The sequence below is a fragment of the Cornus florida genome, unplaced genomic scaffold (genome assembly GCF_030987335.1).
Source record: "Cornus florida cultivar Cherokee Brave unplaced genomic scaffold, ASM3098733v1 CherokeeBrave_3.0.0_Hap2_Chr02, whole genome shotgun sequence".
Taxonomy (NCBI): domain Eukaryota; kingdom Viridiplantae; phylum Streptophyta; class Magnoliopsida; order Cornales; family Cornaceae; genus Cornus; species Cornus florida.
Window position 1 is genome coordinate 115350447 of NW_026775572.1, and position 25799 is coordinate 115376245.

Genomic DNA, 25799 nt, shown 5'->3' on the forward strand with positions numbered 1-25799 from the left:
ATCGGATAATCCGAATAACAGCAATCCAATGTGGCATTCTAGGAGCTCCCATAAACTAACTTACAACACTAACTGCATATGAAATATCAGGTCGAGTGATAGTGAGATAAATTAATTTGCCAACAAGGCGACGAAATCTGCCCGGGTCATTAATTAGATCACCCTCATCAAACACAAGTTTTGTATTGGAATCCATAGGAGCATCAACTGGACGACCACCTAACATACCCGTGTCTTCTAGCAAGTCCAACACATATTTGCGTTGAGATAAACTTATACCCTTCTTGGATCTAGCAACTTCTATACCCAAGAAGTACCTAAGTTTACCCAAGTCTTTAGTGTGGAATCGATTTTGCAAAACAACTTCAACTTAGCAATGCCTTCAGAATCATCTCCTGTGATCACAATATCATCTACATATACCACAAGAAAAATGAAACCAGCTTTAGTGCGCAGGTGAAATACTGAATGATCGGTCTGGCTCAAAACCGGGTCTTGCTATTCTGGTTTTAGTTAACCAGGGTTGGAATAGCATAACCGCGTAGCCAAACACCGCTGTTCTTCTTCACCCACTAACAGAAGCCGGCAAGCACGCAACGGCGACGGCGAAAAACAGCGACAAACACTTCTGCAACTTCCGACCAAGAGAAAAGACGAATTGATGAAGCCTCACCTCTGCAAATAACGACGGTGGATGTCGGCGAGCTTGCTGACGACCAACGCGGCAACAACACGAGCGACCAAAGGGGCTTCAGATCTGACGGCGACGAAGGAGGTTGCAGATCTAACGACGACGACGACTACAAGTGATGTTCTCAACCAGCCGGTGACAAGAACTTCTGGCAAAGACACCCAATGCGACAACACACTCGCGATTCCGATCGCGATTCCAATCTCATACAATGGCAACACAATTGTCGTTTCCCACACCCATGAATCCATATTGTTTTGATACCATGTTCAAATTCATGAGAGAGAGAAAGAGAGAATATGTATTCTGTATATCTCTTGTATATATTTCACACCTTCACCCTTAAGCCTACAGTGGCTTTTATAAAGGGAAAACAAACAACCCTAATTAAAAAAGGTTACCTAATTATACAATGATCCTAACAACTATGGGTAATAACATAATGACCCAACATAAATATATATATACATAAACATTCTAACACAATATATATATATATATATATATATATATATATAGAGAGAGAGAGAGAGAGAGATGGAGACAGATGAGTGGTTCACCGGAAACTATGGAGTTACCGGTTCTCCTCCTAAACCCACTACTCCTGGCCACCGATTTCCTCTCTCTCTCTCTCTTTCTCTCTCTCTCTCAACACAAAAGAGTTGTGTACTTAAAACCCATATGGATATGAAACCCAATTCGATAGTTTCCATCACCGCATTAATTGATATTATTTTGTACCTGGCACCACCTCAAATCCCGACTGCAAAATACTCTTGTCGTGTTCTCAAGAACATGCTTCCAGTTTTGGAGGGCTTCCATGTCATCTCCTATCATACCCTCGACAACATGCTTCAAAATACAGAGTGTCTACATAGCCTACGCGATTTGACGATTTTCACACACCCTGCTTCAAGTTTTGGTGGATTAACATACCAAAAATTTGTTAATCCCAAAAATCAAATCATCTGTTGATGGCTGAGGAAATTGCAAAACAATTGGTTGCATTTGGAAACACCATTGGAGAGAGAGAAAGGGGGGTAATTTTGTCCACTATAATAAAGTTTTTTTTTTGTCATTTGATAATACTACAAGGATAATAACGTCTTTTTCACTTAGTTGATGGGCATTTTGGTCACCTCAAACTAATTTTCTGACAGAAAGTATCACTTTTTGTATAGAGTGGAGGTCTTTGCAAAATTGGGTAAACCTCAAGGGGACACGTTGCAGGTTGCAAAAAAGATGCAAACATCAGGTTTATTTGCAATTACGCCAAACCTCAGGGAGGTCATTGTAGTTTACCCATATATTAAGCTTTCTACCTCTCCCTTTCTTTGGGATTGATTTGTAGGTGTTTAAGCTATTCGTTAGCTTAGTCTAGCACTCTGTTATTCCCTTCTTACAGGTTTATTTTTCTTTCATAAGCTGATTGCATTAGCAATCAATTAATATCTGCATTTCCTTTGCTGTGTAGGCTCAAAAGGTTTCAAATGATTGTAAGTTTGCAACTTAGGAAACCCAGGGCCATGAGGACTGGATCAATAGAACATTGTATATAGCTCGACACAATGTCTGACTTTGACAGAGAAGGCATGGCTTTGCACTGGAAGAAAGTAGAAATTATGTTTCTTGAATTGCAGATAATTTCCGGAAAGATAAAAATAAAAAGATGTTGAAACTATCAATGTATGTGTGGACATCTGTGTGTGTGTGTGCATGGTGGTGGTGGGGTGACCCAACAAAACTCCAAACATGGAAGTTCAGCACAATTTACTCAACACTCTGGGGAAAGACAGGTTAGATACCTCGAGTGGGACTCTGTAATGGAGCCCTGCTGGCTCAGGGGCTGCCCTGTAGCAACTCTAAGAACAGAAGGCGGGGGGACTTAAATGATTATCTAAGCGCGGAATCGCCTCTATGAGCAAATATTGAGAATATAGAGGAGACCATTGCAACACTTATACTAGCTAATATCTTGGGAATCACTTCTGAGGGAACTGGGAGGCGGTGGACATCCATTTTGACCAAACGAAGCTCCAAATACATTTTGAGGAGCATTTTTTTTTCCTGAATGGAAGGAATTTTATTGATACAAATGAAAACAATAAAGTACAAAAGATGACTTGATCTTGATCTCTTGAAGAGATCAATAAGAAGCTGGAAAACAAATGAAACACCTAGCCTTGGGCATACCCTTGACTAGAATAGAAAACAAAACAAAACAATATCAAAATAATGGCTGCAAGTTCAATAAGGAAATATCCAGGCAGGATATTCCCTCAATACAGGCCTCCCTAGCCATCTTGGTTTCATTTTGAGGAGCATTAATTGCCAGATTGGGACGTGTTAAATATTTATAGTATAGAAACCACTACAACCTTTCTAATAGCTAATGTCTTCAGAATTACTTTTCAGGAATAGGGAGGTGGCGGCGTTTCTTCCCTCTAACCAAATAAACTACTAATGTATGAATAAGATGATAGAACTATACCTACCAAAGTAAGTGTGGTCAAAGTGAAAAAAGTATAACAGAGTGTACAACAACAACTACAAGCCTTTTTCCCAACTACTTGGGGTCGGCTACATGAATCGTTGTTTCCATTCCACTCTATCTAAGGCCATAGCCTCAGTCAAACCACATGCTAACATATCCTTCTTTAACATAGTGTACATATGAAGAAATATTTTTGTGACTCTGAAGCTTTTAATTAAGATTATTGGGCAAGTGAACCAAAGCATTAACAATAGCAAAAACAAAATCTTAACCAATCAAATCAGAGCATTGAGGCAGTGTAAGCAATGCCTCAAGGCAGTCCTTCAAAATATTAGGAACCTTTTAGAGTTGCTATTCCTCAACTGCCATGAGTCATTTTCTATTAAGGAAACTGACCTCTTCAAACTGGAGGTAGATGTTACGCAGAGAAATGACAGAAAATTTTGCAGAAACAAGCAAAGTAGCACCTTCCTGCTCCTGAAAAGCAAAAGAGCAAGAACTTGTTTCAGGTGAGGAATTTATGAAAGAAGAAGAGGAAGAATGAGAAATTTTCATTTCCTACTTTCCCTGCACTAGCAGAAACACACACAAGAAGTGAAAGTAAACAATAACAATTCTCATGTTGTCATACATTAATGATGACCAATTTCAGATTTGAAGGAATATTATTACGGAACCAAATAATTATAAGTTTAGGAGTAATTTGGATTAGTATCAACAGCAGCTGGAAGAAACACCAGAACAAATTTGCCAACAAGAAAAGCAATGCATGCTTAAAAAATAAGAATGCTGCTTGTCATTTCATTGTTACCCAGTATTACTACGGAATTTGGATTCTACATGAGCAATAATAAGGACATTTGGAAACAATCCAAGAACTGTTCACGTCTACGGATAAATTCAAGTTTTATAGGGATGAATTCAGTAAAATTTCAGATTTTGAACATTTAGATATTAATCCTAAGTCAAGAGATTCAAAAGTTGTTATTTAGCACCTAATTTGGTTTAGTTTTTCTAAAACAATTTTATGTTCTCATGAGAGGGCCATTTTCTGGCTCGGCAGTTTAAAGCTTGAAAATCACTGACAATGTATTTTAAACCTTTCGTAATAAAAATACCTAATATATTAAATCTTTCTAACCAAAATTTAGGGTATGTACAAAAATTGACATTTAGGGTGCATTGGATAAAAATGAAAATTAAGCACTGAAATATTTGTGCATCGATTTTAAGTGCTGAATTTATTATTCTGTAAACCTGTTTGATACTATATTAATTTCAAGTGTTGTATTCATTAAGATTGTTTAACAGGGAATCTCCCCTCTTGGAAAGGGGAGAGGGAGGTGAGAAATCTTATCTCTTATGTGAAGTTGTGAACTATGAAGGTAAGGGTGTGGGGGTGAGGGAGAGGGGTAGTGTGAGGGGGGGAGGGCTAAAGGAGAGGTGATTCCAATTGTTTCCTCATGAAACTACTCTTTTGTTGGAATGTCCATGGACTCAACGACCCGGACGAGGAAGGAGGTGAAATTGGCAGTGAGAAAATGGGGGGCTCATGTGGTTTGCTTTCAAGAAACGAAGGTTGCTTCGATGACAGATAGGGTGGTTAGGAGCCTTTGTTTAGTGGGAAGCGTTGGACTCTTCGGGGTCTTCGGGAGGCATTCTTGTCATGTGGGATAGGTGATGGATGGCAAGGGATGTCTGGAGAGGGAGATTCTCTATTTCATGTGCCTTTGTGATGGAGGAGGATGGTTGGCAAGGGGTTTCAATGTAGTTAGATCCCCATTGGAGAGATCTACAAGTGGTAGATGGACTTAGGCTATGACACAATTTTTGGAGTTCATTGATGGACATCATCTTATCGATCTAACATTGGACAGATTCTTGATTTCTGGAGAGTAGGAGAAGTTTCCGGATGTTGTTTTGGCTGCTCTGGCTAGGCTGACTTCTGACCACATTCCGTTGGTTTTGGATTGTGGAGGCTTGAGATCTTGTTGTACTCCTTTTAGATTCGAGAATATGTGGCTTAGAGCGGATGATTTTCAGGGGAAAGTGTGGCTTTGGTGGGAGGAGGCCATGGTGGGTACTCCGAGTTTCATTTTGGCTGGAAAGCTTCGCCTTTGAGCTTAAAAGATGGAAGGAGGAGGTTTTCAGGAACTTGGAGTGGAGGAAGAATAAGGCTCTTGCCGATGTTGCTGAGATTGATCGATTGGAAGGGGTGGGTAGTATTGTTGAGTCCCAGTGTGATAGAAGAGCAGCTTGTCAAGCAGAGATTACAGAGATTGTTGTTACGAAGAAGATTTCGTGGAGACAAAAATCTCGAGCTTTATGGCTCAAAGAGGGAGACCATAATACCAATTTCTTTCATAGACTTGCTAATGCCCACAGGAGGGGTAATCACATTGGCCGGATTCGAGTGGACGGAGCGAAGTTGTGCGCGGAGTTGGAGGTGTGTAAGGGGATTATCTCTTTCTACCAGAGGCTCTACTCGGAGCCTTTAGGTTGGAGACCATGGCTTGATGGCCTTCATTTTGATTCTATTTCAGTGTTGGATAAGGATTGGTTAGAAATTCATTTTTAAGAGGAGGAGGTGTTGAAGGCGCTGAAGAGCTGTAATGGTGACAAAGCTCCGAGTCAAGAGGGATTTACTATGAGGTTTTTGCTGGAAAGCTAGGGTGTGGTGAGACATGAGGTGATGGACACTTTTCATGAGTTTCATTCTAATGGGAGGTTTGAATGGTCGTTGAACGCATCTTTCATTGCCCGTATTCCTAAGAAGGGTGGTGTGTCCGATGTCAAGGATTTAGACCAAGTCTGATGGGGTGTATTTATAAGCTTATTGCTAAAGTCCTTGCTTTGAGATTGAAGGAGGTTCTGGATGGAGTCATTTCAGAGTCTTAGAATGCTTTTATTGGGGGCAAGCAAATCCTTGATTCCGCTCTTATTGGCAGTGAATGTGTGGACTTTAAGTTGAGCCGTGGTGTTCCTGGAATCCTGTGCAAGCTAGACATTGAGAAAGCCTATGATCATGTTAGCTGGAAGTTCCTGTTGTATTTGTTGGGGAGCATGGGATTCGGAGAGAGATGGAGGAGATGGAACGAGGTTTGTATTTCCTCTGTCAAATTTTCTGTGTTGGTGAATGAGTCACCCTCCAGTTTTTTTGGCAGTTTGATAAGTGTACAAAACTTGTTATTTTATACTTAATAATAAATAATTAATTAATATTTTTTATTAAATAAATGTTCTTATCCTTACTTTTCATGTTTTGTAGGGGCTGATTTCAGAATAAGAAAAAAAGAGACAAAAATAGTAGAAATGTGGGATTATACGATCAATCAAAGTCAAATTAGGAAATTGCCTTTTCCATTAAATTAGCAAAGATCAAAGCCAAATTGGAAAAGATATCAAGACAGATTGAAAAGCACATCAAGTCAAAGATTAAGCCACCAAATTGGAAAGCATCAAGATTTTAGGAAGATTTTATTTTATTTTATTTCACTTCTATAATTAGAATTTTCTCCTCCCAATCGTTCCATTCAAACTCTATAAATAGGGACATATGTAGAGGAGGTGTATATGCATTGCTAGTGGGATAAAATAATAAAAGTTAGAGAGAATTTTTGTCTTCAATTTATTTCTTATAATTTTTGTTATAAAGATTGTTTTTATTTCTTTATTTTGTTTTCTCAATATGCTAGCTTAAACACCCCTTCTCAAGGGAGTGATGAAGCCACCATGGCTGAAATATGATTAAATTTAGTTTAATTCTTTTATGAAATTTTCTCTTTAGAGCATTATTTTACTCTTCTATTCTGTGTTCTTATTTTGATAAAAAAAAAAAATTAGAAAGAGGATTCTTCGTGTTTGCCAATTAACGGTAATTCAGAGAATGCCTATTTCTATTTACCAAAGATATATCAGATTAAGTAAAATATGTTCTCAAGCAATTATTATTTCACGCTATTATTTTCCTTCATCTTTCCAAGTTGTAATTGGACATACAATAGGAAAATTTACATAAAGGAAAATATACAAATTTATTTATGGTAAGCTGTGGTGGTGGATTCTTTCCTTGAGATTTTTCTTATTATATGATCAGAATGTATTTCGTCTTATTTATATATTTTATTTTTACTTTATTAGTAATAAATCATTAAATTGTTTTAAAAGTTATTCTTCCTTAAATTTTGGTTTTAAATTTGATTCACGAGTTTAAATCTTGTATGGTTCCACACTGCTTATCACTATTTAATTGTTAATTTAGTTTTTGCAGGTTTTTCTTATTTTTGCACGAAGTGTAGAAAAACGACGACAGAATCCATAATTCTACACTTGTCAAATGGCGCCGTTGCAGCATCAAGATTGAGAATTCGAAGATCGATTTAGAACTAAAATTTTTGGGAGCCCACCCAAACTTTCTATCCCTCCCTTTCATTCTTTTTACTTCTTATTTTTATTGTTCTTTCTTATAGGTTGGTAGGCTTTTGAAAAGGAAAAAAAAAAAATTAAAGAAAATAAAGAAAAAAGAAAAAAAATATTGCTTCATTTATTGATCATTACGTCTCTACTGTTCTTTGCTAATTCTTATTTTTTTTATTTTATTTTTCTTATTTTCCTTACTTTTCTTTTATTTTTCTTCCTTCTTCCAGGTATTGGCCTTTGAAAAAATATCCCACCACTCTTCCATCCATCATCACCAACAACCACCATCACCAGTCTTCCAACAACTACCCATCACCACTCTCAACCACCAAACCCCACCCAAAATCCCATCCCGTCACAACACCTAAACCAGTATACCCCCATTGAAAAAAAAAAAAAAAAAAGCATTAACCCATATGCTTCGCGAGACAGCCCCGCCAGAATCACGCAATCACCGACAGAACTTAACCCACAGCAGTCGTCGTCAGATTTGAGGGTTTTGTCGCCGGAATTCCACAATCCTTTTTGCTCACCGGTTGCCGTTCAATTATGCCGAGCACAGATCCTCGTAGCTTCGTTGTCATCCGAATCCTCTCTGGTTGCCGATCCAGTCACGGCCATTGCCGTCTTCAAGCTTTCTTCCTCGCCGACGTGAAGCCGCCACTGGGAGTTTTTCTGGGTCTGTTAAATTGATCGTTTGGTACAGTGTATTTGTGTAATAAGTATATTTAAAAAAATAAAATAAAAACTAGCCTTATTTGCTTACGAACACAGCACTACCCCAATTTTGGAATCAGTACAGAACTAAACCAGTTGTGCATAAACTAGTTCGTTCCATACACTAGTTTGAAAAAAAAAAAACAAAAAAACAAAAAATCAGCTTGTGGATTCGGATGGTGGGCTAATTTGGGAGCATTCAGCACTTTGATATTCTTATTGGAGCGCGTGAACACACGACAAACCATTGCTTTGTCTTCTAGGTAAGTACCTCATTTGTACAGCACAACTCCTGTAAGCGGTTTCTTTTGTTTTTTTTATTTTTTAGATTAGGAAAATATAGTTTTTTTTTAGGTTATTAATTTTTGCATGCGAACTCTAGGATAGAATAACTTAGAAATAACCCTAGTTTCACACTTTCTTCCATTTTATTTTTATTTTTTTTATTTTTTATTTTTTTATTTTTTTAAAAAAATAAAATAAAATAATAAAATAAGAGAAGGAAGAAAATTCACACTCCACTCCCTTTTTCTTTTTATTGTTTGTTTTGCCTGTACATATTTTAATTAGCATTTGCATAAGCTACTTAAGGGCAAAACCCCAACAAGATACAATCGGGATTTCATCACCCGTTTCTGTGGCCCACAAATCACATAATCTGAGCATTTGTCATACCCTGAGCTGAATTTAATTAAAATTCATTTAGATATTACCCATTTCTAGGGTTACAAGCTCATAGGCCCTCTAAGAAGGATGCGGTTGTTAGTAACTCCAGTGAGCAATTATCTAATTGATAACCGATAGGCCAGTTCTGACTAGGAGTGTGGACGAACCGTCATTAAGCAGGTTAAGAGCCTCTCCACTCTTTCCTGGGAACTACTCCGTTGTTAGTTTGATGGTCCTTAACTGGTAATCTCTCAACTTAAATCTGGAAAGGAGTAGGAGTTGTCTAATTAGGGAGACTTAATTTGGATATTATCCTATTAATTCTTTTTACGATTAGATTTAAAAATTCATCACCCTTGCATTTAAGCTCAAGATAAAAAAGGCAAATTTTTTTGTGTGGTTTGTGCGTTTAGTCCCGTGTTTAGCTCTCTTTTAGGATCTAACTTGACTCATTCTCTAAAAATAAAAATAAAAATAAAAAAAATAAAAAAACTAAATTGTCTATGTTTATGCCCAAGTGGTTGCGGCTTAACAAACGTTTAATCCGTTGTTCTAGTGATCCTTCACTCTTTGAGTTAGAGAAAACCCTTTTGCTCTCTTCAATCACCTATCAATTTCCAATGGCTGAATCTAAGACTTTGAATGATTACTTTGCACACATCACAGCCAACCCACCCAATTGCATAGTTCTCCCTGCAACTGAAGCACCCCAGTTTGAGATTAAACCTGCTACGATCCACCTTTTACCCAAATTTCATGGCTTTGAAAGTGAGCAACCCTATATCCATTTAGGAAAGTTCTTAACTATTTGCAACACTTTCAAAAACCAGAATTTGAATGAAGAGGGTGTCAAATTGCGTCTCTTTCCTCTATCCCTAGAAGATAAGGCTACCTCATGGTTAAACTCCATTTCTCCAAATTCTATTCGATCATGGGATGAACTTGCAAAGAAATTCATGAACAAATTTTACCCCATGCAAAAGACAGAGTCAATGAGAGATTCCATAAGCAATTTTAAGGGGAAAAATGAGGAACAATTTCACCAAACTTGGGAGCGTTTTCGTGATTTAATTCTTAAATGCCCACACCATAGCTTTGATAAAGCCCAGCTAGTTCATTTTTCTATAAGGGGCTTTCACCTATGAACCAAACCATGATCGAGTCTATGCACCAAGGTAAATTCAAAGCCTAAACCCCTGACCAAGCCTACACATTCTTAGAGGAACTAGCTGAGAATGCCCAAAATTGGAATTCGAATACTGATGAATTTTCTAGGAATGACCAAACCAATAAAACATCTTCTTGGTATGAGATCGAACCTGAAAATGAATTAAAATCTGTGATGCACAGTCTAACTGAAGGAGTAAAAGACTTGACCAAAAAATTCGATGCTTTTGCACTCATGTCCACAAATGCGCAATGCAATGTGTGTTCTAGTTTATCCATAGTTGTTAAAGGCACGCCTAGGCTTCAAAAAAGCCCCAGGCTTGTCAAGGCTCAGCTAGAGCACCTCAACCGACTACGGCCAAGCCCCTTCAATAAGGCTCACATAAAGCCCCTATGCTCACACTTTTTAGTAGACTTCAGGCTACAAAAAGGGCGCGCCTTGTTATTTTTAATCATTTATTCATATCATTTTCTTTTTTACTCGATGACTAGTAAATTAAACGGTTCTATATCAAATATCTTATTGTTTAACCTTCTGAAATATTTGACAAAGTTCATAAATTTATGGTTCACTACTTACATCAACTGCAATTACTGCTTGATTATGAATACATATAATAATATATGTTAAATATGCATTTTTTTATACACACGCCTTACTTCGATCAGGCTCGCGCTTTATACTGCGCCTTGCGCTTAGGCTCCAGAAGGCATTTGGCGCCTTAGTCAGCCTTGAGCCTTTAACAACTATGAGTTTATCTCATCCTACTGAAGCTTGTCCTGTCTATTCTACCTCTGAACCTTCAGATGCTCAAGTGTGTGCCTTTAATACCTATAGGAGACCGACGGCTAATACCTTTAGCCAAACTTACCATCCAGATACTAGAAACCATCCTAATTTTTCTTAGCGACAAAATTTGTCTTCCCAAAACTTAGGTGGTCAACCCGGTTTCCAAGGTAATTCCAATAGGCAACCTCAATCTCAAGGTTTGCTCGTTCCTCAAAGTCAGTTCCCACCGAACACCCAATTAAGTAACAATCCTGATCTCGCACTTGATCCAATGAGCAATTATGTTCCTCCTGTCCCACAGAACCAACATGTTTCCAACTATGAGGACACTCTAAAGATGCTTGCCCTTAATCTCGACCAATCAAATAAGCAATCTAATCAGAGAATTCAAAAGTTAGAAAGTCACTTTGACCTTTTTGACTCAGAACCAACTGCAATTCCAACAGCCCATGCAAAATCAGTTGAGTCAACTCACTTCAGTTTTATCTGAACGACAAAGAGGTACCTTGCCTAGCCAACCTGAAATTAACCCTCAAGCCAAAGGGGTTCATCTCATTGAAACTTCCTCTTCCACTGACCCATCCAATGGCCATATGAATTCCATCATCAAGCTTAGGTCAGGGAAACAAATTGATAATAAGGTTGAGCTACCCACCCAACATGAACCTAAACCATCAGAGTCTCGTCCATCAAACCCTCCAAAAGCCAAAAAGGACCAAGATTCTCAAATTGATAATCCTACTCTTCCGTCATATGTTCCACCTGCACCTTTCCCTTCCCGACTGGTTAACAATAAAAATGATTCACAATTTTTTTTTTTTTGATAAGTAAATTGTATTAAAAGCGTTCAAAAGGGGAACGCGTCCCAAACTATACAAAGACAAAATGGAGCCTATGAACTCAAAGAGCTCATAAAATCAACAATATCCTCAAGAGAGGAGTAGTCTCTCACCTGACCCCAACAAAACAAATTACAAATGATAGAAAATTTTAACACCCCAATGGAGGATTCCTTTCCCTCAAAAGATCTTCCATTACGCTCTCTCCAAAGGCTCCACCAAATACAAAAAGGGGTCACCCTCCAAAAAACTCTGGCCTGAGCCCCACCCATTGGCCCCTCCACATATCTAACAACTCCCGAGATGACCGAGGCATGACCCAATGAATACCAAACAGGCCAAACATCAAACTCCAACAATCATGAGCCACAGGACAGTGCAACAAAAGATGATCCACCGACTCCCCATTAATCTTGCAAAGACAACACCTATTAACAATGATATGCCTTCGCTTCCTCAAATTGTCCAAAGCCAAAATCTTACTCCAAGCTACAGTCCACACAAAAAAGGCCACCCTAAGAGGCGCCTTAGACCTCCACCCCGTCTTCCATGGGAATGAGGTACCACGAAAACCAGAAAGGCACACAAAAAATGATTCACAATACAGTGAGATCTCAGAAATTTTTCAAAATCTTCAGATTAATATTCCATTTCTCACTGCCATTAAGCAATTCCTTCTTATACAAAGTTCATCAAAGACTTAGTCAAAAGGAAAACCAACATCCCGAAGGAAGCCTTCATAGCTCAACATTGTTCCTCATTCCTACAAAACCAAGCTATGGTCAAACATAAAGACCCTGGTAGTCCGACTATCACTTGTAGGATTGGCGAAAATTTTGCTGACCAGGCCATGTTGGATTTAGGTGTTAGTGTGAACTTGTTACCTTTTTCTATATACCAAGAGTTAGGATTAACCAATTTGAGGAAAACTGATGTTATAATCCAATTAGCTGATCGATCAGTTAAGATTCCAAGGGGTATCATTGAGGATGTGATTGTTAAAGTGGCAAATTTTTATCATCTAGTCGACTTCATTGTTCTAGACACCCACCCTACTCAAGGTAACCAGATTCCCATCATTTTAGGTCGACCATTCTTAGCTATCGCCAATGCATTGATCAATTGTAGAAATGGGAACATGACCTTAACCTTTGGAAATATGAAAGTGGAAGTGAATGTGTTTAGTTTGATGAAACAACCCCCCGACTCAGATTTTATTGAAGAAGTTTGTCTCGTTGAGTCGTTGACCACTAAAACCTTTGAACAATCCTACCCTGAGGATCCACTCCACCAGTGTCTAGCACGTTTTGGTGCTGATTTTGATGAGGATAATTATATTGGTGAGGTCAATGCCTTATTAGATTCCACTCCAATCTTTGACACACCCAAGTACCGGCTCCACTTTGAATCATTGTCTTCACCAAATAACCCTAAATCTGAAACAGTGAAAGAGTCTCCTAAAGTCGAATTAAAGCCTCTCCCTAAGACTTTAAAATACTCTTACCTAGGTGAATCTGATACTTTTCCTGTGGTGATTGCATTTGACCTAACCAACCACCAGGAGACCCAGCTACTTGAGGTGCTTAGGGCGAATAAAGAAGCCATAGGTTGGTCTATTGATGATATCAAAAACATTAGTCCTTTAGTGGTGCAACATCGTATTCATTTGGAGAACGATGTTGAAACCTGTAGGCAACCCCAGAGGAGACTAAATCCTAACTTGAAGGAAGTTGTCCGTACAGAAGTTATCAAAGTCCTTGATGTCGGTATCATATATCCAATCTTTGATAGCCAGTGGGTAAGTCCAGTCCAAGTGGTTCCTAAGAAGTCCGGCATTACTGTCGTTCCCAATGATCGTAATGAGTTAGTTCCTATCCATGTCCAAACAGGATGGTGAGTTTGCATCGACTATCGAAAGCTCAATAGTGTAACTAGGAAGGATCATTTTCCTCTACCATTTATCGACCAAATGTTAGAAAAATTGGCCGGTCAGTCATTCTATTGCTTCTTAGATGGTTATTCTGGCTATAATCAAATCCCTGTCCACCCTAATGACCAACACAATACCACTTTTACCAGCCTATTTGGTACATTTGCTTATCGTTGTATGCCATTTGGCTTATGCAATGCACCCGCTACATTCCAGCGATGCATGATGAGTATCTTTAGTGACATGGTTGATAAGTTTCTAGAAATTTTTATGGATGACTTCTCTGTCTTTGGCTCGTCATTTGAACAATGTCTGCACCATCTTACTCTCGTGCTTCAACGTTGTCGTGATACTAACCTTGTTCTTAATTAAGAAAAAAGTCATTTCATGGTCCAAAAAGGAATTGTCCTAGGTCATACCATCTCTAGTGCCGAAATCGAGGTAGATAAAGCAAAAATTGAGCTCATCTCCAATTTACCCAATCCCAAAACTGTTCGCGACATTAGAGCTTTCCTATATCGGCGCTTCATCAAAGATTTCAGTAAGATAGCACGGCCTTTGACCCATCTTTTATCTAAGGATGCCCCATTTGAGTTTACCGATGCTTGTCACTCTACTTTTGCGCAATTAAAATCCGCCCTCACTACTGAACCCATAATCTGACCACCTGATTGGAACCTACCTTTTGAGATCATTTGTGACGCATCAGATTATGCAGTTGGGGCTGTTTTAGGGCAAAGAGTTGATAAAGCACCCTATGTCATCTACTATGCTAGTAAGACCTTAAATGATGCCTAACTCAACTACTCGACCACTGAGAAAGAATTGTTGGCGATAGTGTTCTCCTTTGACAAATTTCGCTCTTATTTGATAGGATCTAAGTTCATCATTTATACCGATCATGCTGCGTTGAGGCATATTCTCTCCAAGAAAGATGCCAAACCTAGGTTGATACGATGGATCTTACTTCTTCAGGAATTTGACCTTGAAATCCGTGATAAGAAAGGCTCTGCGAATGTAGTCGCTGATCATTTGTCTCGTCTAGTTGTTGATTCGATTAGCAATACTCTTCCCATCTCTGATTATTTCCCTGATGAGCAACTTTTTGCGGTATCTCCTGCACCGTGGTATGCTGCTATTGTCAATTATATTTTTTTTGATAAGTAAAATGTATTATAGAGCGTTCAAAAGGGGAACGCGTCCCAAACTATACAAAGACAAAACGAAATCTATGAACTCAAAGAGCCCATGAAGTCAACAATCTCCTCAAGAGAGGAGTAATCTCTCCCCTGACCCCAACAAAAAAGGGTACAAATAATAGAAAATTTCAGCAAGAGAGAGACAAATTCCTAGCTAAGGTTAAGGAAAATTTTTGGGATGACCCCTACCTGTTTAAGTATTGTCAAGATCAAATCATCCGTAGATGTGTCCCTGAGGTAGACCAAGAATCCATCATTTCATTCTGTCATGATCAGGCCTGTGGTGGCCATTTTAGCTCTAAATGGACGGCTGCAAAAATCTTACAATCAGGCTTTTATTGGCCCACCCTTTTTAAGGACACCCATTCCTACTGTCTAGCATGTCCTAGATGCCAACTCTTAGGTAAGATTACCAAAAGGAATGAATAGCCCCAACAATCCATACTTGTGGTTGAAATCTTTGATGCTTGGGGTATTGACTTCATGGGACCCTTTATCTCTTCATATGGGTATACCTACATCCTTCTGGCAGTTGATTATATGTCCAAATGGGTAAAAGCCTTAGCCACCAAGACAGCAAACCATATAGTTGTGGTGAAATTCTTGAAAGACTTAATTTTATCTCGTTTCGGTACACCTCGAGCCATAATCAATGATAATGGTTCACATTTCTGCAACAAAGTCTTTGCTAGCCTAATGTCCAAATATAGGATCACCCATAAGGTAGCCCTATCTTACCACCCACAAACCAATGGTCAGGCTGAGGTATCCAATAGGGAGATCAAGCATATCTTAGAGAAAACGGTTAAACCCACAAGAAAGGACTGGAGTCTCCGCCTTCATGATGCTTTATGGGCCTATCGTACTGCTTATAAAACCCCTATAGGAATGTCTCCATACCGATTGGTCTATGGCAAAGCCTGTCACTTGCCTGTTGAACTGGTACATCGTGCTTATTGATCATCAAAGCCATGAACTTTGATTATGATCAAGCAGGTGAGCGTAGGACACTTCAACTTAATGAGTTGGAAGAACTCAGAAATGATGCCTATGAGAGTTCGAGGATTTATAAAGCCAAGACTAAATTGGAACATGACAAACAAATTTTAAGAAAGGAGTTTTTCCAAGGCCAAAAGGTTCTTTTGTATAACTCCCGTCTTGCATTGTTTCCTGCGAAGTTGAGGTCACGATGGTCTGGTCCATATTATGTACACCATGTTGCTAGTCATGGTGCCATTGAGGTACAAGATCCCAAAACTGGAAAGCTGTTTAAAGTCAATGCTCATCGTTTAAAACCTTTCCTTGAGTTTGAGGCTCACGTCATTGAGGAAATTTTCCTCGTAGATCCGGTCTATTCGGACTAATCTCTTATGGGGGAACTTCCCCCATTGCAAAGACATTAAACTTAGCGCTCTTGGGAGGCAACCCAGCCGGTTGTGTCTATTCAGTTCATTGGATTGATTTTTGAGTCTTAACCAGTTGTATCTCACTCCTACTCATTAGCTCCGTAACTGTTTGGTATTTGAATATGGTTATATTTTGTTTGGGGATGCTATATTTGTCTTATATGGTTTTTGATTGTTTTCCATAACCTCTTTTGCAGAAATTGTACTCCACATCGAAACAAGTGAGGTAATATGTTCCAATATTTCTCTATATATCTCCACCTATACTTGTCTATTTAGTTTCCATGTTCTTTGGCGCCAACACTAGGGACAGTGTTGTCTTTTGTTTGGGGGTGGGGCAATGCTCTTGCTTCTATGGAAATTGTAAGTTGAATTGCATGTCAAATTTGGGTGAATTATTGTTCATGTATGATTAGGAATTGATATTTTAGGGCAGTTTTGAATCTTTAATTCATGTTTTGGCATATGTGGTCCACATCATTATCCAGTTTGACTATTATTAATGATAATTAGTCTCTAGCGTACTTCACTTCTCACAGATGCACACTAGTATCTTTTTGTGGGGTATAGGCCTAACCTTATGTGATATATTACATGTGTTGGATATGAGTTAGTAGACCTTGAAAAGTAGATATCCTTGGCATGATGATAGAGAAATATGCAAGATTAGTTAATACCTTTCACGAAGTAACCGGGCCTCTTGCCTCAGTAAGCAGTGAGGGTTCGCGTCAAAAAGTGGAGGGTTAGGAAAAAAAAATGAAAGTGTTGGTTTAGGTTCGAAGCCTAGTTGACTTGAGTTAATAAGCTCTTTGGGATGTCTTTACACCTAATGTCCTAAGACCGTCTGGTTGGGAATCATTAGCCTAAAGCTTGTTACATGGGTCATCTAGAAAACTTAAGGGACTTAAACATTGCACAGCTTGCCATCTTAAAAAATAAAAAAAAATAAAAAAAATAAAAAAAAAAAAGATGGAAGATGGAAGAAAGAAAGATGAAAAATTCGCATGCATAAGTAAAGTCATAAATTCATGCCCTGGGTACTCTAACTTGGAAGGAAATATTAATGAGTTGAAGCTAGTGTGATGTGTAATATAAGGACAAAAGGGTAAAACACATAATTAGATGCTAGTTCACTTCAAAAGGAAACTAGGGATTGATTGTTACTGGAAATATGTTGAATTGAACTTTGTGTGGGGACCATAGTATTATTGAATGTAATTAGAGGTTTGTGATTGCTTGAGAATATTAATCTTTCTTATACTTGACATAATAGCTAACTTGATGATGATGTGTATGCAATAGTTTCGGATTCCATGGAAGTAATTGAGCTAAGTGCAATGTGTGCATCATTTTGAATGTTTGTGGGGTATCATATCTGAAACGAGGCTATAGCTTGTCCACTAGGGTAACCTAGGGGTTTAAGGCCTTATTGCATATGGTAAATGCAATCGAAAGTGGCATATTTTTAGTTAGGAGTCAGTTAAAGTAACAATTTTGTAAACTTATCTCTTTTTGCTTTTAATTGCTAGAGAACTAGCAAAAGCTTGTTTGGGGGTAATTTGAAAAGTGTACAAAACTTGTTATTTTATACTTAATAATAAATGATTAATTAATATTTTTTATTAGATAAATGTTCTTATCCTTGCTTTTCATGTCAGAATAAGAAAAAAAGATACAAAAATAGCAGAAATGTGGGATTATACGATCAATCAAAGTCAAATTAAGAAATTGCCTTTTCCATTAAATCAGCAAAGATCAAGCCAAATTGGAAAAGATATGAAGACAGATTGGAAAGCAAATCAAGTCAAAGATCAAGCCAAATTGGAAAGCAGCAAGATTTTAGGAAGATTTTATTTTATTTTATTTCACTTCTGTAATTAGAATTTTCTCCTCCCAATCGTTCCATTCAAACTCTATAAATAGGGACATATGTAGAGGAGATGTATATACATTGTTAGTGGGATAAAATAATAAAAGTTAGAGAGAATTTTTTTCTTCAATTTATTTCTTATAATTTTTGTTATAAAGATTGTTTTTATTTCTTTATTTTATTTTCTTATTATGCTAGCTTAAACACCCCTTCTCAAGGGAGTGATGACGCCACCATGGCTGAAATATGATTAAATTTAGTTTAATTCTTTTATGAAATTTTCTCTTTAGAGCATTATTTTACTCTTCTATTCTATGTTCTTATTTCGATAAAAAAAAATTAGAAAGAGGATTCTTCGTGTTTGCCAATTAATGGTAATTCGGAGAATACCTATTTCTATTTACCAAAGATATATCATATTAAATAAAATATGTTCTCAAGCAATTGTTATTTCACGCTATTATTTTCTTCCATCGTTCCAAGTTGTAATTGGACTGGTGAAGTGATTTGCTTATAATACGAAAATTTACATAAAGAGAAATATACAAATTTATTTATAGTAAGCTGTGGTGGTAGATTCTTTCCTTGAGTTTTTTCTTATTATTTGATCAGAATTTATTTCGTCTTATTTATTTATTTTATTTTTAGTTTCTTAGTAATAAATCATTAAATTGTTTTAAAAGTTATTCGTCCTTAAATTTTGGTTTTAAATTTGATTCACGAGTTTAAATCTTGTATGGTTCGACCCTACTTATCACTATTTAATTGTTAATTTAGTTTTTGCAGGTTTTCCTTATTTTTGCACAAAGTGTAGAAAAACGACGACAGAATCCATAATTCTACACTCGTCATAGTTCTCGAGGTTTGAGGCAAGGGATTCCCTCTCTCCTTTTATGCTCATCATTGTCATGGAGGGCCTTAGTAGGTTGATGAGGAGGCAGTGGATCTGGGCTTTATCAAGGGATTCTATATGGGTCTAGACTCAGTTCAGCAGATAGAGATCTCCCATTTGTTATTTGCAGATGATACCTTGGTTTTGTGTGATGTGGATGTATCCCAACTGAGATATTTTAGGCGTTCAAGTTTGTTTTTTGGCAATTTCAGGTTTGAAAGTTAATGTGGGTAAGGTCCCTATTGGGGAGGTTCAGGAGGTGGCTTCTCTTGCTGCGGTTCTAGGGGTGGGACGAGTTCCTTCCCTATTCCTTATGTGGGTTTGGTGCTTCGTCGAGGAGGGTGGGAGTTTGGGATCCAGTGATTGAGCGATTTGAGAGAAAATTGGCTGGTGGAAGAAGCAGTATCTTTCGAAGGGCGAGAAGGTTACTCTTGTGAAGAGTATATTGTCAAGTCGTCCAACATATTTTCTCTCTCTCTTCCAGATTCTTTCCTCACTTGAGAGTCTCCAACGGAACTTCCTCCGGGGCGGACGGAGGAGGACTTGAAGTATCATCTTGTCCGGTGGGAGCAAGTTCGTAGGCCTCTTCACCTGGGTAGGTTGGTCCCCTCCAACAAGGCTCTCCTTGGTAAGTGGTTGTGGAGGTTCGATAGCGGAAGGCATCATTTATGGAAGAGGGTTATTTCGTGTCACTTTAGGGAAGGGGGGGATGGTCCTAGGCCAGTCAGATCTACTATTGGTGTGGGGTTGTATAAATTCATTCGGAAAGGCTGGGATGAGTTTTCTAAGCACATTAGATTCAGAGCTCGAGAGGGTAGGGATGTCCAGTTATGGGAGGATCCTTGGTGTGGTGATCGCCCGTTGTCTTGTTTGTTCCCAAAACTCTTCAAGAATGCTGTAAATAGACATGTCATAGTAGCATATTGTTATCAGCTTGATAGTGGTAGGCTTACGTGGGTCATGCGATTTCGGCGCTTCTTTCAGGATTGAGAGTTGGACGATGTTTATGGCCTGTTGGATTTTTTGTATAGACAAGAGGTGGATGGTAGAGGCTCTAATCCTTTGGCTTGGGTGCCTTCTCCTTAGGGGTGGTTTGAGGTTTGCTCCTTGTTCCTCTGCCTTTCCGGGTTTTATGGTTCTAATTTCCTGTGGAAGACAGTTTGGCACTTGAAGGCTCCTCTCAGAGTGGCCTTTTTTGTTTGGCCTGCAATTTGGGGCAAGATTATGACCTTGGACAATCTAAGAAAGAGAAGACAGATCACCAACTGGTGTTGCCTGTGTAAAAATGATGGAAAGTCTGTGGATCACCTTCTTTTGCATTGGTCCGTGGCTCGTGATTGCTGGAGTCTTATTTTTGGTTTGTTCGGCATCCATTAAAGTCTAGAAAGGCTACAATACGCCGCGGGGGGGGGCGCACCAATGATTTTTGGAGGGCGACACCCCTTTGTGTTTGGTCATATGGAAGGAACAAAACAGAAGATCTTTTGATGGGGAGGAGTCTTCCATTGGGGGCACTAAAATTTACTATTGTTAGTTCTCTTTTTAGCTGGGTGATAAGGAGAAATTGTATAGTTTTAGATGAAATTGTGGATTTTTTGATTCTTTGGGTCCCTAGGACACTCTCTTTAGCTTCAGCCCTTGTATAGCTTTCGGGGATGCGTTCCCCTTTTGAACGCTCTAATATACTTTTATTTAAAAAATAATAAATAAACTCAAATCTGAAAATTGTTCAGATTACATTGTAACCCTCAATAACCTATAATAATAACGTTTTAACAAGCATAACATTTTTGCAATACAAAAAAGTAAAACAACAATCAATTTCATTGAAACAAATATGTCAATTTTAACACTGAATATTAATTTCCTGAGGATGATGGGTTGGGTTGGAATTAGAGAAAAATTACAAAGGGAAGACCTAGAGAGAGGCGGTAAAGAGAGAGTTCAAAGGAAAAACATTGTTGAGGCTTGAGAGGAGAGAACGTGAATAACGTCTTGTGCTCTGAGCGTGTTCTGATTATTTGAGGGTAAAGTTGGCCATAAGAAAATAGTTTTAAAACCCAATACCTCTGAACGTGTTCTGGGTTGATAAGCTACCCTTCTATCGCTTAAAATTTTGGCCTATTTGAAGGGTGGTTTATTTTCTAAGTGGTATGCTAAAAGTAACCTGATCTGTTCAGTTTGAAGTGTTGAATGAGGGTATCAAACAGGGCTTTAGTCTCAGGAAAGGAGAGATGTAAACCCCCTTTCCAAAATATAAGATTTCTGACTCTGTCTCTTATCACAAGAGGACAATTAAGAAAGTCATTAACCAATGCCCGCAGACAGGAAACAAGAACCATCGAGATGATACAAAGCATAACTAAAATAGAAGCTAAATAGGAAGTGACATTTTCTAGTTAGCAAACGCCCTTGTTGACACCCGCAAACCTCAACAGAATTTTCCAAAAATCAAGAACAATTCACCATGGAATCTCACTTAAGAATATTAAACTCTTCCTGTTCAAGTTAACCATGTACCACGGCCCCGAAATCATTGAACTCAATGCTTCCTAGAAATCAAGCATACTGATAATTCAGTAGGCATTTGAATGAATCAAATCAACCATGACAAAACAAGATGACAACAGAAGGAAGATTAAGGATGGATCAAGCCAGAAATAGTATTGATGTATTTGCCAAAAAAAAAAATTAATAAAAAAGTTAGTGTTGATGTGTTCTGATGAATACAGCAGTGGCTAAAGTTACCATCCAACTGTACGAACACTTGATATCTGCAGCTACTAAAAACTAGCCCTTATCAAACAAAGTCCCCATATTTGGTTTGGCAACTAGATGATTTCAAATACATTTATTAATAAAAATAATAATAATAATAATAATAATGATAAATAAAGAGATGGTTCTCACTCTTCCATGGTTATTTATATTCCAAATAGAAAAGTGAATGGAATAAAACCGTAGAAAGTAGAAACTGAAATGTCTTTGAGAATGAAAACTAGTTTCAATGCAAATAGTACAATGCAGGGTATAAAGAAATGGCATAAAACAAAAGATTAAAAAATATAATACATTTACGAAGAATCCCTCAAGTGGAGATCCTTAACAAGAAAACAGAAAAAAGAGATACTATTAGTTCCTAAATGAAAGCCTACTTATAAGGAGTACTTCCAGAATGATAAGTGAATTCCCTTTCCAATTGTGCCAAGACAAATATGATTTATAATCATGGAAATGACCAAAAATAAGCTAACTAATAATGGCAAAGGAATGAAGCTGTTGGTTCAAAACTTTGAGAAATAACACAACAATTTCAAGGACCTTTTCTTTTATAAAAATATAAGTGTTTGGCTCACAAAAAGTCGTGTCCTTTCTGTGTGAATGGAAAGGGTTGTGGGCATGCCAGGAACTACTGTCATTCCAAAGTGGAGCTCCAAACAATATTCCAATGGAAAGTTGTCGAGATCAGGCGATTGAAAGGAAGCTTGGAATGACCACTTCCAGGGGTTCTTTTTGCCTTGAAAAAGGAATTCGGGACTGTTCTAGTGCTAGTGGAAAGAAGAACGAAATTGAAAGTGCAGGACTTGTAATTGAAAGACTATGAACTACTTGCTGGAAAGTAAGAAAAGAAAGTACTTGACTTGTATTAAACATAATTGAAATACATTACTGGAATGTAAAGATACATGAAATTGATAAGCAAAGTGATGTATTGTTGTGTGTGTTGAATAGGGTTTGCATGTTAAGCCTAAGAGCTCTATTTATAGAGTTTCTGTCCAGCAGTTGAGGTATAGTTCCAATAGCAACTAAGCCTTCCACTTAGCTTGTCCTTGGACTGCCAAGTGACCCAGTCTTAGCAGTTTTCTTCCCTTCACTATATCAATCTTCCTTTATTTCAAACACATTATATCTAAATTCCAACCACGTTGTCCATGATCCAAGCCACTTCTATCAGTTGATGATTGAAGTTGCATGAAACACTAACAATCCTCATTTGGCACGCTTGTATGCTGCCAAGTATACCACATCCTTGGTGGTTCCTCCTTAAGCGCAGAGTCCTTATCCTCATAAAACCCTAATCTGCATATATACTATACACATATGTATCTGTCATTGTATATGCACGTTCTCCTCAACATTGGTAACTCCTCCTTTGGTAGGACTTTTCTCTTAACACGCCTCTATAGCATCACATCTTCCACGATCAAGCAACTTCTTCTCTGCATGCGTGGATTTGATATATATATATATATATATATATAGTTATTCGATTCCCTATTTTTCTGATTGATCACCCACATTGTGGGTTCCTATTTTTAGAAGTTTGCTTTGATCTAGCATAAAGATTCAATGCAGTTGGACATAATGGTTGCATGGTTTTGTTAGAACATCCCACCAAGGAGGAATTGTAGAACCGAATTCCCACTTTCTTCCTTTAGTTGGTCAGCTTAAACTTGACTTATCCTAGAAATTTCCATATGGCAGTCTTATGCCATGTGGATTCGAATTATTTTGGTGACACTTGGTGTCATCCGAATGGTTCTTTTTCAAAACCCTAGTTCTTAAGAGGATCAACATAAAGTTCCATTGAACTCGCCATGTGTTGTTCTCTTAGACTCTTATTGGTTTAAATATCATAATTTCATAAATTTCATGTGGCAAAGGCTGAGTGGTTACATGTGTCATGTCTTAAATAATCAAGTGAGGATGCATGTATGGTATTATCTCCATGTAATCTCTTTCTCTCTAGGTTATTGGAATATTGATCCGGTGTGGTAAGTTCTATGGAACTCGCCACACCCTTAATTTAATGGACTCCATGTGGCGAAACACAATTGGCTTAATGGTCTTTGCCTTGAATTATTCACATGAAGTCATATAGTAATGCTTCATTATGACCTTCCTTTCCAAGTCTGTTGAAATTGTGATCTAGTGTAGCAAGTTCCATTGAAACTCGCCACATGCTTTCTTCTTATTGGCCATACTTGAACGGCTTATCCCATGTGGCAAAGGAAGTGTTCAAATGTGAAGTGGCATCATACACAAGAAATTCTAGCATGGTTCCAAAGTCTTGATTTGAAATTAACAACCTAATCAACATGGCAATACAAACACAATAATAAAGAAATTAAAAAAAGAAAAAAATAATTTGACCTCTAACAAGTTTGGGATACTCCACCGGACAACATTGCGCACGAAACCTCCATCAGATTGACCCTGGCATTCAAATTTTTGAAAAATTTGGCCAACCTGGCTCCAGAAAAGTGATATGAAAATAAATAAAAAGGAAGAATAATGAGAAAATATAGTCAAAGTTTGATGGCAAGATAGAAAAACAATAAAGTATTGGCATAAAATCAGTCAATGTTTTGATATATTATAGAGACTAAATGTACATTGGAAACTCATTGCAATGAATAAACCAAAACAAATGGTAAAATAAATAAATTGTAAGTAAGGGTTGTAGAACATGACGATGACCTGAAAGAAGGGAAGCCTTGCGGCGGCTTCTAGAAGAATGAGGACATCGGGGGCAGATGTATACTGCAAACGCCACGTCCCGTCCAACTTGTTCAGATCGATTGGCTCACCCTCACCGGAATCGTAACTCTCCACGCTCACCTGCGAGATTGAGATTGAAATTGAGATTGAGATTTGAGATTGATTGATTTCAATTCAATTCAAGGAAGAAGAAGAAGAAGAAGAAGAAGGAGGAGGAGGAGGAGGAGGAAAGAATGAAAGCACAAGTGCATACTAGGGCCTCCTCAATGGAGGAACGTTGATGGGCAGTGGTCACAAGGCCCCTTTGTGTTTCTTGGATGGCTTTCAGCAGATGCTGTTTTCTGTTTTCTATCTCAAACACATTCTCCTGGTCCTGGAATGGAAAACCAAATAACGCCCTTTCGCGATTGATTCAGTAAACACCACCAATTTCGTAATTATTATTACTCCTTAATAATGAAGAAGAAGAAGAATATATATGTAACCCACCCTACCCTTGCCCTATGTTGGATGGCTACTTCCCTTGCCAAACATCGAAATGACAGATTTCTCTCCGCATTTGGTGTTGAGACAAAAGTCTTCGCCTTCGCACCGACGGATCTGTTTCCAGTTAGAGGGTACTGAAGAGAAGAAGCAAACGCCAAGTCCATTTCCTACACATGGAGGAGAGTCTATACACCCTCCCTATCTACTATACCAAGTGTCACCGGTAAATTCTGAACACGAGTGGCATGTGATGGCACTAGCGAGAAATATCGACAACTTTTCTTTAAATTTTTAATAGTCACACTTGCTGCCTATTATTCACAAAAATGTAAGACAAAAACACTCACGAATTTACAAAAGGCCAAGGCTTCCGACCTTTTACTATTATTCACAAAACAGTACAAGAAAAGGCCTCAACCTGCAAAAGCATATAAGAGTCTCTGACAACACAACTCTTTATCTCACTCTCAATCTGCCCTCTCTACAGGACCCACATTAGTTATATATAAACAAACTCTCAAAACCGCCCATAACTGTCCACTAAAGTAGTGGATGACACTCCCATCCACCTAGGGTCGTACTGGCACCCCCAAAGTGTGCCAGCACTACATATGCAGTTGACAAGCCCAACTGCTAACTTGTTGGCATACTCAACACATGCCACTGGTCCACAGGAGGTTATCCATCATCTGCCACTTATCTATATATCAGCATAGTGGAGGAAAACCGAC

The 25799-nt window shown here is 38.2% G+C and overlaps 1 protein-coding gene across 6 annotated transcripts in view; it reads right to left on the reverse strand.

Moving 5' to 3' along the window:
- LOC132295586 (probable plastid-lipid-associated protein 10, chloroplastic) overlaps positions 1-25312 on the reverse strand; it is a 31295-nt gene extending 5983 nt beyond the window's left edge. The window contains exons 1-5 of one of the 6 annotated variants that reach the window (XM_059793891.1): positions 25072-25310; positions 24836-24980; positions 24562-24702; positions 24235-24330; positions 3582-3662 (exon numbers count right to left, since the gene is read on the reverse strand). In XM_059793891.1, coding sequence (XP_059649874.1) covers positions 3582-3662; positions 24235-24330; positions 24562-24702; positions 24836-24980; positions 25072-25232 — 624 coding nt within the window. In that variant the 5' untranslated portion in view covers positions 25233-25310. Of the gene's footprint in view, positions 1-3581; positions 3663-24234; positions 24331-24561; positions 24703-24835; positions 24981-25071 lie in introns of all 6 variants that reach the window. The other 5 variants (XM_059793892.1, XM_059793893.1, XM_059793897.1 and 2 more) reach the window with 5 other exon arrangements.
- Positions 25313-25799: the final 487 nt, after the last annotated feature.